The 13263-nt window shown below is 38.6% G+C and overlaps 1 protein-coding gene across 1 annotated transcript; it reads right to left on the bottom strand.

Moving 5' to 3' along the window:
* Nucleotides 1-2552: 2552 nt before the first annotated feature.
* On the bottom strand, nucleotides 2553-10236 carry RGS13 (regulator of G protein signaling 13). Its single transcript, XM_009939325.2, has 4 exons — nucleotides 10172-10236; nucleotides 7076-7137; nucleotides 5024-5190; nucleotides 2553-2675 (listed from the first exon to the last, which is right to left on the bottom strand). The coding sequence occupies exons 1-4, from the start codon at nucleotides 10234-10236 to the stop codon at nucleotides 2553-2555; spliced, it is 417 nt and encodes a 138-aa protein (XP_009937627.2).
* Between the last annotated feature and the right edge of the window lie 3027 nt (nucleotides 10237-13263).

A 13263-nucleotide genomic window follows, 5' to 3' on the forward strand; every position in this document is an offset into this window, starting at 1 on the left:
ACCAAGAGTGGATGTAAAACACATGAAAAAAACAGTATAACAAGAGAGTATGAATTTCATCACTTTTATCAAGAAGGTAGGCAAGCACAGCTCATTTACAAACTGAAAATTATCTAATTGTCAGGTCTTTCTAAAACAAAAAAAAAAAAAGCCCCAGACCATCTGTCCAGCATGGGTTTTTTAGGGAGACTCGACAGGGCAACAGTTTCCAAGTTCGGATCCGGTTAATTGCTATAGTGTTTTTATTAATCTACAGTTTTATCTTGCCGGGTTCAATGTGTTTGAAGAATTGCCATTGTTTTGATTATTTTAAGTTTTTCTTAATTCTTAAGTAAATGAGGGAAGAATGAGAGAGAATTTTGCCAGTTTAGCTGTTTTGAAGGTTTTTTGATCTTTCTTATTAGCAGCTTTGAATGATTAATGTGAGCAAATGCCTTTTAGTGTTGTCTGCCAGTGGAAAGTATACCTGAGCTAACTCAAGTGCTGTTAATGAAAACATTAACAGCAGTGATTTGTTATTGCTGCTGCCGTTAGTTACTGTTTTATGAATCGTGTGACCTCAGGAATTACACTGTTGTGGTCACGCATCTTGGTAACACAAAAGAAAGATCTCTATCAGTTCACAATAAATCTATTTTGGGAAAAGGACCATCTCTTCTCCCAATTAAAAAAAAAAAATAAAAAAGGCTTTTAGTTTCTTTCTAGAAGGAAATATAAAGTTAATAAGCCCTCCAGCAGTAAGGGTTGCTAGACTCATGAGCTGTCACCAAAATAAATGCTAAACATTTCATGCCATAAAAATGCATTTGTGAGTCCCTTTGATTTTTTTTTTTTTTTTTTTTTTTGTGCATTCTCTGTGGAGGATTTTTTTTTTCTTTTTCTGGATAATCCCCTTTCTTCAGGGAGAAAGGTTCTGTCTATGAACACATACCTGATCAGCCTCTTTGTGTAACCCATTAAGAAGACTGGACACTAAGCCTGTATGAATATGGAGAGGTATTCTCCTTGGTCATTAGAAGCCTCTTCCACTCGGAGACCAATATCTAGCTCTTCTGAATTTCTAATCCTAACAGAAATGGGAAGACATTTCACAGTGTAGTACCCTGTTTGTTTTCCTCTCCTCAAGCTGGCTTTTGTCAAAGATCTGCTTCCCTGCAGGAAATGCTTTTTAATAGTTCCTATGATTTTAATTTGCTGTGAGGCTGTGGCATCTGCAGGATCAATCATCTGAAGTCCAATGCACTGTGCATACATGTGAAGTTAACAGCAGCAAAAGAAAGACTAGGCTTTCCCAACAGAGGCGAGAATGATTTATTACAATTGTCACAAAAATTGCCAAGTTACAGCTTAAACTAAACTGTTAAAAAGCATGACCTGGCAACATGATTGAAGTAACCTCAGCCAAATAAATGTATCCAACTGAATAAATACTTCGTTTCTCCTGTAAAATCATCCCAGAGGATTGGTGTGATGCTATTAGGGTTTATGGGGCTGCTGTCAGGATGATTTGTTCTTTGCATTCCTTGGAACAATGCAACTTGAGAGGATGCTAGGAAGGTCCCTGATTTCCTATTGCTTTTAGTGTCTAAGATGAAGTCTATTAAAATAACGAAGATATTTCAGTTTTAAAAAGATATGAGAAGTCAGATTGGATCTGAATGTGAACTGGAGTACTTCAACACTTGGTCACTGAATCAGCAATTTGCCTTTTACAGTTTGTGCGTGACAGGGAGACCAGTTTGTGTTAGTGTGATGTTCAAATGTCAGGTCTGCTTGTATCGAATTATTAGGATGCCTGAAGAGAAAGCAATATATTTGTGTGTCCATATGCAGAAAAAAGACAAAATACTACTGAGTTTTATCACTGGAGATAAATTTGGGAAACACTGGTTGTATTATAGTATACAGTAGATCAAGTACCTGTATAGCATATGTTGTACACCATAATTCAGCATTAAATTGACTCTACAGCATATGAATACTATAATTCATAGTGAAAGATTGAGCGAACAGCTGTAATTCAGAACTTATCTTCTACTTTGAAAGAATGTGAAAACAAATCGATAAGAAAAAAGTAAAATGCAGCAATGCGGATATTTTGTCTTATGTATAGCCAAATAAACATTTATTTCCTAGCAGCAAAACTGTTTGATTTCAGATCTCTCAAAAGAATACTGAAAGTATGTTGTTAGAGTTGTCAAGTATTGATAAAAGACTAGAACCTTAGGCTTTTATTTTTTGTGGCTGAAACTTTTTTTTTTTAATACCTAGTTTTCACTAGTTTTTAGGGTTTTACTGAGGGGAGAGGAAAACAAAACCAGAACTCTTCCAAGGAAAAAGAAAAGGAAGGGGGAAGACAGTGCCTTATCAATTTTAACATCAACTGAACTGTTTAGCAGATTAGTAATGGTATTTGTCTACTGCCTGATTTCTCTTGTCTAAATCTTACACTTACATGCCAGAAGAAATTTTTCTCTTTAATTGACTACAGAATTATTGCCATTAGTTTGAATGCTGTATTGGAGTTTTTGAGAGAACTTTGATTCAAGAAATCATGCATAAGGATCTCTTTCCATGTGCTTGTAGATCATTCTCTGTGCTTCATCAAAACAGGCCTGTGTTGGGTCTTGAATATTCCTTGTAATAACTTTCCTTGCAGGTCTGTCAATGTTAATCTGAAACAGAAGACAACATTACTAAAGTATCACTGAATATATGCAATGGAAGGGTAAGGAAGATTAAATTTAGAGGACCTGTACTGAATTACTTGTATTTATATCTTTTTACATACCCTCTAATGTAAAATCAACACCTAACCGAAAATATTGATTTTAGCAGAGTGGATTTCTCCTTATAATGCCAGAAACCCCTGTCTTACTAGTTGACCAATTTGCTCCTCTTTTGGTGTGTGATTTAGTAAGAGGTATGTCAGTGGCTGTACGCAGAGCTTGCTCTCTTGGGGACAAGAAGACTGGGAGGTTTCCCAGTTTGCCCCACATCCTTAATGGAAAAGCCATTTTAGTGCTGATTATTGTGATCGGTGGAGGTCAAGAGCGGGGGTAAAGTCACTACTGCTGGGCCCATACGTAGAATATGGGCTCAAGGCTTCAAAGCTTAGGGAGGTTTAGCTGCATGTGTTTGATTTTCTTGCTACTTCTAGAAAGAATAAGAACTTGTGTATGATTTAGGCTGAGGAAGAATTCCTGAGGACATGGTTTGCATGGAGTGGCTGCAGTGGAGGGAGTAGCTGAAAGGTGCTGACATCCAACCCGCCTTTCTTCTCCGAAGAATTGCTCCTAGAGCTAGGATTAGATCCCTGAAGAGGAAGCCTGACTTTTGATTTCTAGTGGGTCCAAGTGGCTTGATGTGCACAGTGCCAGTAAGAGCCAATTTCTAAAGTCGTTTTGATCTCTGAAGCAAGATAAAATTGAGCCCATGTATCAACCTTGTTTAGGAAATGTTTTAATTCCTAGAGCTCTTCTGCTGCAATCCAAGGTTTGTAATAGAGAAGTTGAAGCTTTGTGGGTGTGGAAGATTAGGAAAGTTTAGTGACAGGAAAATGTACTGGATAAAATGGAAACTTTTGATAATCCATTAGCTCATGATGAATTACATTGCTTTTTTCAGCTCATCTTTGTCTGTTAGTGTTGAGAGGAGAGCTCTAAAGTGAAGTTAGTGCCGATGTCTTTCATGGGTTGGGATCTTGCTCTTCCAGAGGAGCCATTTTAGTTGCACTTTTTTAAATGCTGCTGAAATTAGAATATAAACTGGGTTTAAAATCCTCACAAGTATCTACCTTTTTAGAGTTGTACCTAGTTCTTGTGTTAATACTGAATATCAAGCAAATGTGAAATCAGTGTGTCCTGAAGACCTAGAAAACAGACAGCCAACAGCAAGATTTGAACACATACTACTTTAGAAAAAAAAATTACACAGCTTATTTTTAACTGTCCTAATTTAAGCCCTTCCTTTTGATTAATGAATTTGTGGTTGATAATACTGACATTTGTCTTTTGGAAATGCAAATGTCTTGCTGAGTTTCCTATAGCTGCACATGCTGAAAATAAAATAAATCGGAAAAAGACAGAAAAATGCATTGTCTTCCAACTGCCATTTAAAACCAATGGAGAGAACCTTCAAATTTCCTCAAGTTTTGGATTAGTGGGAGTGCTTTAGACGTTTAAAGCAGCAACTGTTCTCGGCCAACATTTGGGAATCCAGCTGAGTAGGTTTGGGCTTGCCCTTCAGTGTCAACAGGGAGGCTGCATTTTGAGACTCTGTTTTTTAAGTTTTATTGTTATGTATAAACCAGAAAATAATCTAGCCTGATTTTTTGGATATGCCAGTCTGCCAGAGGCAGTGGCAGTAAAAGCCAGTATTAGCTTATTTTTGCAAAGAGAGTAATAAGCAATGATAGTTAAAGGTCACAGAGCACGACTGGCTGATCAGGAATGACTTTTTGTTTAACCATGTCAGAAAAAAAAAAAAATCACTCTCAAACATTTTGCATACAGATGTCCTCTGTTTTCCCTAATTCTTGTGCTGCTGGAAGCAGAAAATAATTAATCTGTTTTGGAACCTTTCCTTTAGCTCATTTTACAAAAGAGACAGCACTGGGTAAAGGTTTTACTCTGTTTGTATTTGCTCTTGCAAAGACCAGAGTAATACATACATGTAGCAATGGCTACATGTACATAATCCAAAATCTGTGGAAGTGATATCAATGGCTGCTGGATCAGATGCTAAAAGGAATAGAACAGATCCAAGAACTTGTTTCTTAATCTAATTGTGCCTTTTGCTTCTATCTTTGGTGGATATAGTTGAAAGATTTGCCTACAGATGAGAAGTGAAGGCAAGTATTACAATTCTGAGTGCAAAAGAGTTTGGGAAGAATGAATAGCAACAGTTTTCAGTCCCTTTAATATAAGAGGCGCTAGGCATTTGCGGTTGCTTTTTGTCAGCTAGGTTACACATCAGGCATTTCTATTAGCAGAAATAAAGGGCTCGTGGTATTGTATGTCACCTCGTTGGGAGCCTGGGGTTGAGTGTAACTTGTAAAGAGTTTCCTGGCCATGGAAATCTTTTTCCTCTGTGACGTGATCTTCTTATAAGCTTCACAAGCAAGCCAGAATTCTATATTTTCATCACTGTGCTCTGTCTTCAAGTAGGTCTTGTAGATCATAGGCCCATCTGCAAATATTTCAGAAGCTAAATTTATATACCATGTGTATATGCATTACCTTCAGAGTCCTTTGAAGGCAAAAGAAGTGTTTACAAGGCAGTATAATTCTTGATTGTGCACCTATAAATACTCTTATTGGATTATGTCAAAGTGGGGAATTAAACACATTAACTCACCCTGGAGCCCTATGTGTCAACACTGCATTTTCCCGCATGTGCAGGGCTCCCTATAACCTCAATGGCATTTCACTCTGCAGGGACAGAGCGCTGAAAACTCGGTTGTTCCTGGTCTCTGTGAACACTAGCAAACATATCCAAAGACTGACAAGTATTTTAAAATTCCAGTTCTAGTTTTGTGCAGAAGATATCTAAGTATTATCAAATAATTGTGATCTGAGTAAAGAAAGATGACCCCCTTTTTTCGGTATAAGAATTTGGGGAAAAGGCAATTAGCAAAAAAGGAAATAACTTTTTTCTTGCTGCTGTAACTGAGTGAAGTAAAACAGTTAAAAGAATACTCTATTTGGCAAATAAGTGGTTCTGCATTTGGGAATGTCTTTGAGACACCCGGCAATGGATTTTGACAGCAGCAACCAGTGGGAACCTGACAAAGATTAAATTCCTGAGGCTGCCTTTTCTCATAGCATTCAAGTTGCTTGGTACAGAATTAGGTGACAGAGTTGCTAAAATGCCTTGAGTCAGGAGAACATTTATGAGGCTTCACTTGGTGCTAGCACTTGAGCAGGAATGGTGCCTGCAGTTGTAAGACAGGTTTAACTCTGGAAGTACAAGACAGGCAAACACTTTTCCTACCTTTCATCAAGAGCTGCAAATCCATTGGCTTTAGAGTTTTGGCTTTTCGTGTAAGTATACTTTTTTGCATTTTCTGATGTCAGTAAGCATTTAAATGAATTCTAAATCAACAAATAGTGCCATCTAATTGCGGTGAACAAGGTGTTTTAAGAAGGGCAGCATCCAAGTAGAGCTGGAAGCTACAAACGTTTTATTTAACGCGAGCTTTCTTGCTGGTGCAGTACTCTGGGCTTTAGTGTTCCTAAAAACATTGAGCACTGCCTGTGGTCTGGCAGTAACAGTGATCACACGCATGCCTGCTGCTTGTGCTATAACTTTGTCTCTTCTAAATGTTTTCTTTTGTGGACTTTCTCCATGTGCTTTCCCTGCAAACTGTAACATACTAGTTTGCTTTCTGTTAAAGATCTTTATAGTAATTACAAATTCTGTCAATTTGTAGTCTGTTTGTAGTAGTTTCAAAACACTGCCAGTCCTTAGGAATCATTTATACAGGTTTGTGCTGTGATGTAACTCTGTACAGGGGCTTCTTGTCAATATTTAAAAATAATTCAGCAGTGATGTTCCAGATTGCTGGTCATAGGAGAAAAGTGGGAGAGCTCTGAGCCCGGAATGAGGCACAGGGATGCTGGAGTCAGAAAGTTCAGTTTTGCTACTGCAGCTATAGTTCTTCCCATACCCAAGATGAGGGACTGAGCTGCCTTCCATGGCATTACACTGTACAGATGTACCGTTAGCTATGGTGTCTTTGCCACACACAGGATTTCCCATGTCAACTTTTCTTTCACTTTCGTCTAATACAGGTTACTATGCAGTGCTCTAAGCTGGGATATGGCAGATAAACTTGTCCTTATCACATGTTTTTAAATCAATTAAATGTGCTTGCAGAAATGGCAAGTTTGGGAAAGCGTTTACAGCATGCTACGTTTATTTTCAGTGTGAGGTATGCTAAGTATGTCATACAAAGTTGTTTTTAATTAGTTGCACATAAGACACCATACATTATACTGCATGAGTTCTTGACTTTTCTTCATGGGAATCTTGTTGAGTAAGCCATCTGGGATACAAACATATAATTACTTACATTTACTTGTTATCAGCTTTTCAAAAGAATGGGGCCATTGTAGCACTTCCTCCAAAGACACCCTTTAGATAAAAGGAGGAGATTATTGTAGGATTAGCTGTGGTACAGACTATGAAAAACTAAATGAAATCACATTATTGAAAATCTGTCCCTCCATTTAAATAAGATCTGTGTGAAACTTCAATCTAAAAAGGTTTCTCTGTGTGTCCCAGATCTTGTGCTTACTAAGTTGAACCAAGTATTCTTCCCCCTGTAACAAATACAATTCCATCTCAAGATGCTCCCATGTAATTCCTTTGGAAATGACATTCACTTAGAATCGTAGAATCATAGAAAGTTTTGGGTTGGAAGGGACCCCTAGAGGTCATCTAGTCCAACCCCCCTGCAGCGAGCAGGGACACCACTAACTAGATCAGGTTGCTCAGAGCCCTGTCCAACCTGGTCTTGAATGTTTCCAGGGATGGGGCCTCCACTACCTCTCTGGGCAACAGGTTCCAGTGTTTCACCACCCTCATTGTAAAGAATTTCTTCCTTATATCCAGCCTAAACCTACCCTGTTTTAGTTTAAAACCGTTACCCCTCGTCCTATCACTGCTGTCTCTACTAAAAGATTGTCCCCATCTTTCCTATAGGCTCCCTTTAAGTACTGAAAGGCTGCAATCAGGTTTCCCCGCAGCCTTCTCTTCTCCAGGCTGAACAAGCCCAACTCTCTCAGCCCGTCCTCATGGGAGAGTGCTCAGGAGAAGCTCAAGGAAAGTACTAGCTTTCTAGATAGCAACTTCTTTGGGATGGAAATCATTATATAGTTTATCAAGTGTTGATGTTTGTATTTAGTAGCAAAGCCTTTAAGGGTTCAAGACCTTGTCTAATATTTAAAGGCCTTTAACATCTAAGTTGACTTAACTGAGAGCTGAATATAACCTCTGAATATAAGGCAGATAATGAGAGGTTTAGACAATCTTAGCTGTAAGGGACTTCCATCTCTTTTCAGTTGTTTTACAATGCAATGTGACACATTATTACTAATCTAGACAGTTCTTAGAGGTGATTGAAATCTGATACTTTTTTTCTCATTTGCTATTTTTAAGCAATAATTTCATAACCTTGTAGGAATCTCCTGCCTGATTCTGGGAAAGAGTATGGAAGTAGTGAGGTGAGAGACTAAACAATTTAAGGAAAAACAAATATTTGAGGGCCAATAGCTCCATTTAAATGCATGTAGCTCCATTTACACTAACTGATTTTAAGCATTGCAGTTATAGCACATCAATGCTGGTAACTTGGAAAAAATGCTTATGCTTATATTAGCAGAAGAAAACACAAGGGATGTATTCCAGTGGGTACTTTCCATTATGCATCAGCCAAACCTGGGAGGAGATCCCTTCTCATTGAGTATTTTGTTTTAGTATGAGCTACAATGTTGACAACAGCTATTTAGTATCACAGAATTTTTATTTAGTTTAAAAGTAAAATTGACTTTGGTATGAGTGCTGCATGATGCTTCATAGATTTCTGCTGCACAACAGCCATTAGTAGCTTTGTAACTTTTTAAAATGGTGATCACCTGTTTATTTTGAACTTGATATAATTCTCTTTCAGTGATTATTATGTCAGGTTTACATGATCAGAGAAATATATAGTAATAGAAATTTTATGACTATCAAATTGTGGTGTCAATACCTCTAGTGCCTTTTGTCAGTAAAAGATATTCTTCTGTGAATTTTTTTTTGTTGTTGTTCTCATGAGCTACTGGCTGCCTCTGTATAACATGAAGCATGTGATTATGGAGAGTGAGATTCTCTAGTCCTTTGAACGCTTTTTTCCTTAAGAGCTGCTTTTGAGGCATATTCACTGTTACTGATGCAGATAATTCTTCACCTCTGTCAGCAAAAGCACTTGTATATAGATTGAGAGACAATCTTGTCTGTCTCGCTGAGCATCATCAGTAGGGTCACCTTGTTTCCATTTCTGATTATTTGCCGTTAGCATTAATCTGTGAAGTAGAAAGAACATTGCCTGGTGGGGCAGCTGACACAGAGGAAAACCTTTTTACTTTTAAAATGAGGAAAATATGAAAGTAAGGGAAATGTGAACATGGGTTATTAGGAACTGTAGTAATACCACTTTCATAGCTACTGTGCTGACAGTAAACTTCTTCCTGCACTGATTTGCAGTATGGTTGAATTTGGTGAAGAACATACATTACACTGAAAAAAACCCTGAAAATTCTCCAAAAATATGGAGCTGTCATTCACTTATTTTACTCTCTCCAATGTGAGGAGCTTCCCTGGCTGCTGCTGTGTGGGAGAGAAGTCCTTGTCCAGGAGGCACTTTTGGTAAATGCTGTCTGGATTTCTGCTGCTTAACCTCACCCAAATAGCAGTTTTGGAAGTCATCAGACACACCTCAGTATTGCTATGGAGGACGCATTTTTCTCCAGTCAATACCACGTATGATCTGATACCAATTGGGAAGTGCGTTGGGTGGAAACATTTCACCACCATGATGCGATATGCTGTATGGAGTTGTGGCAGGTCCCCCTTGGAGCTGGCTGGCACTGGCTCTATTGGAAGTGAAGCCATCCCGGTAGCCCCCCTGCTACCAAAACCTTGCCACACAAACCCAATACACATGCCGACCAGAGTTCTAGCTATGATTGGCCTCCACTGAGGTTGGTGGCAGCTGAGAACTTGCAGGAGACACTTGACCACATCCCTTATCCACCACATGTGTATTCAACCTTTGCCAACATTCTTACTTTGGGTCAATCCTTTAAAAGAATTATCGGGCTTACAAATTCTTCACAGGCCCAAATCTGGACTTAATCCAGGGGTTAGTTTAGGTGTATGCCTATTTAATATAAAAGAAGTTTCCACTGGGATATACTCTTTCCCCTAGACGAATGCCGGTTTACACTTCATGTACTGTAAAGGACTTGGCTACATGAAGGTGGTCAGGTGGGGTAGCTGTGAAAGTGTTGCACTCTTCTGTGTGATCTTAAGGTTGCAAAGATAACTTGCACTGTGAATTTTGAGATTTTTCTCTCTCCTACTCACAGCTATATGTATTGCAGAACATAAAAATATTGTTACTTACTTAGAACTTATCCCATTATCTTCTGTTCTGAATATCTTGAAAAGCCAGCAAATATTCAGACTCATTCTCCTAGACATGGAAAACATGAGTTTTAAACCTGCTGTGCTGAGTTCTGGCTATCTTAAATTCCACTTATAATTCAGTCTCCACATAGCAGTGCTACCAGTTCTAGCAGTATTCTTATTTTAGGCATGTAGTCTCTATCTATAAGTCATGGCTGAAGCATTAGACCAAAAAGTATGTTTTTGTAACATGCAAGAACTTGAAAACAAACAAATTAAAAAAGCCAGCCCCCAAACAAACAAACAATAGAAAAAAACACCAAGCAGTAGAATGGATATCTCTTTCGGGAAAATGAAGTGCTAATAATTCTTCTTCTTTGCTTCTCTAACTGTGAAAAGAGATTACTGGTTTGAGCCTGACCCAAGTCAAAACAAAAGCAGGAATCTTCCCTGAAAGTCCAGGGTCACCTGGATCAGGGATCAGAGCTCTGAGGGTGACGGAGCACTGGCACAGGCTGCCCAGGGAGGTTGTGGAGTCTCCTTCTCTGGAGATATTCAAGACCCGCCTGGACAAGGTCCTGTGCAGCCTGCTGTAGGTGACCCTGCTTCGGCAGGAGGATTGGACTAGATGACCCACAGAGGTCCCCCTTCCAACCCCTACCATTCTGTGATTCCACATCTAAGATAAAGTTAGGCGTTTAAATTCTGGCATATGGTTATAGCTTATCACATTATTTCAGACTGTTTTACCACATACCCTCTATTTCAGGTGTTTTCATGTTACAATTGCTATTCTTCTATTCACTGGGATATAAACAAAATACAGTCTTTGTGGCTTTTTTGAAATCTGAAGAAGCTTATGTAGGTTGCCTACTATACAGAAATGCTCAAGCAATATCTCAAGCAATATTAAGTAATCTAGTTCAGCTACTTCCATCTAAACTCGGAGTGTCAATCAGTAACTCTTTTTCTTCAGGTTATTGCTGCATGCAGTCACATTTGTATAAGGAAATGTTACTGTTCTGAGGAACCATTGTAACCTGAGTTAGAGGCTTTAAGCAAATATCGTTCCCTGGGGCTTATTGAGTACAATACAAAGCATACATCCAGGGCTCTGTGGTGCTTTCTTATAGTAGAATCATTTCCTAATAGATTGAGGAATGGATCATGCTAATTTTCTTTTTAGTGCTTCTTTGGAATGTCTTTCCACTGAAACATAGTCTATGCTTCATTAGTGTAATGTTGCTTGTTTCTGCTGGTGATAGTCCTAAAATAAGATGGGAATAGTACACAAAGCTACAACATGCCCTTGAGCAAGTTGTGTCAGTTTTGAATGGTCTTCACAAGTGCAGCCTGTGGCCTTATCTGCAGTAGGGTCTATCTACATCTTAACTACTTTATATGGCTTTGCAGTGTTCAGCTAACTAGATCACTGGAGCTGTTTTCACCTGGTACATATCAATAGCATGTAGTATCCTTTCTGTTTTGCTCATTAGAAGGCTTTGTTGCAACAAGGCTACAAGTTCTTTAATGTGTAGGTTCTGCGCTTCCTACAGGGCTTGTAATTGAAAAGAGTCACGTAGTTACAACACTTTCAGAGAAGGAATTGCCTGTCTGATAATAAATGAATCTCCTGAAGCTATGTGTGTCTCTAAAAGGTCTGTACTGATCTGGAAATGACTGTTTCAGCGTTGTTATATTTTATATTGGAAAAAATCAGGGAAACTGCTTTGGTAGCTCAAAGAACAAGATCTCTGTATTTCAAACTACAACATGTATTTTTATTTTGGTTGTTTGTTTTTTTTTTCAGCACCCTTATGCTGTGCCAGTGACTGTAAACTACCTCATGTCACAGTTTTTAGTACACAGCATAGGTTTCAGTAGAGCCTTCAGAGAGAAACCACTAGGTAAAAGTTCTAGTTAATTGCCTTCTGTAATGTCATTCAGCTTAGTTTGTACTGAGAGTATTACACAAAATATTCATATATAAATAGGGATAAAGTTGTTTATACATCAGAAAAATTTCTCAAATTAATGCCTTTGCTATTCTGAGATAACTATAGCATAGGCAGGGAAACACCTTTTTTCTTTTTCCTGGGGTGTAAAGTTTTGTTATTTCAAAGTACAAAACTTCATACTTACAGAAACTCCTCTTGGATTGTTTCCCTTGGTTAAAAAGTTTCATTTAGTTGTTGCATTTGTAGGGATAATTTTCCAAATTCCTTGACCTGTTATTTTGCTTCATTGTTTTCTTTTAGAGTAGAAGATCTTACTGCCCTTTGGCTGTGTCTACACAGCTCATGTTAGTGTCCGACTCCTTTCCTATACATGCCATAGGCAAACAGTGGCTGTGGTTTCTATTAGAAAAAGTTCAGTTGGACTCTGCACCACTGATGGAGGCTGTTTGCGCTGAAATTATCGTGGCATCTCTACTGATCAGCTGTAATGAAATGAAGCTGTGTTTTACTTCACTGAAATCTTGTGTGTATTGTCCAAGTTTGACCAATGTTTTCCATCCTTTGATAAAAATTCTGTATATGAAATCTATGTTGAAATGAGATGAAAGGCAAAAGTACTCTTGCACTAAAACCAAGTTCCATCCTCTTACAGGCAGCATTATGGATCAAGTAGGTCGAATTGCTGTGGGAAAGCCTTTATTTTTTTCTTTGACCCTTTAGTGTGAGGCTTTTATGTGCTTCTAACTGGTCAGCTTGGTATTGCACACCGAGTGATTTTTAGAGCATAAGTTTCTTTAAACTTGTGTGAGGTCCTCTATCGTTTTTCTCACAGCGGTAGCCCAGGTTGTTGCCTCATTTTAAATTGAGGCTCAAGTTGTCTACATTTTACTTATTCTTCTCTAGCCCAGTGTTTCAAAGCAGCCATGCTGTGCTATAGCACTGAAGTTGCTCTGATCGTACCAGTGGTAGACTTGTTTGTAGTGATACTGCGGCTTTGGGAGTAAGCACTAGCTCAGCTACTTGCTGTAAATTAGTCAGAATGGGGGAGGGGAGTGGGGGGAAAGAAACATCTTTCTCGAGGGCTTCTGTCCATTTTTGGGGTAGCTGTGAGTTGCGATCTCTGGTGATTAGC

The sequence above is a fragment of the Opisthocomus hoazin genome, chromosome 6 (assembly GCF_030867145.1).
Source record: "Opisthocomus hoazin isolate bOpiHoa1 chromosome 6, bOpiHoa1.hap1, whole genome shotgun sequence".
Taxonomy (NCBI): domain Eukaryota; kingdom Metazoa; phylum Chordata; class Aves; order Opisthocomiformes; family Opisthocomidae; genus Opisthocomus; species Opisthocomus hoazin.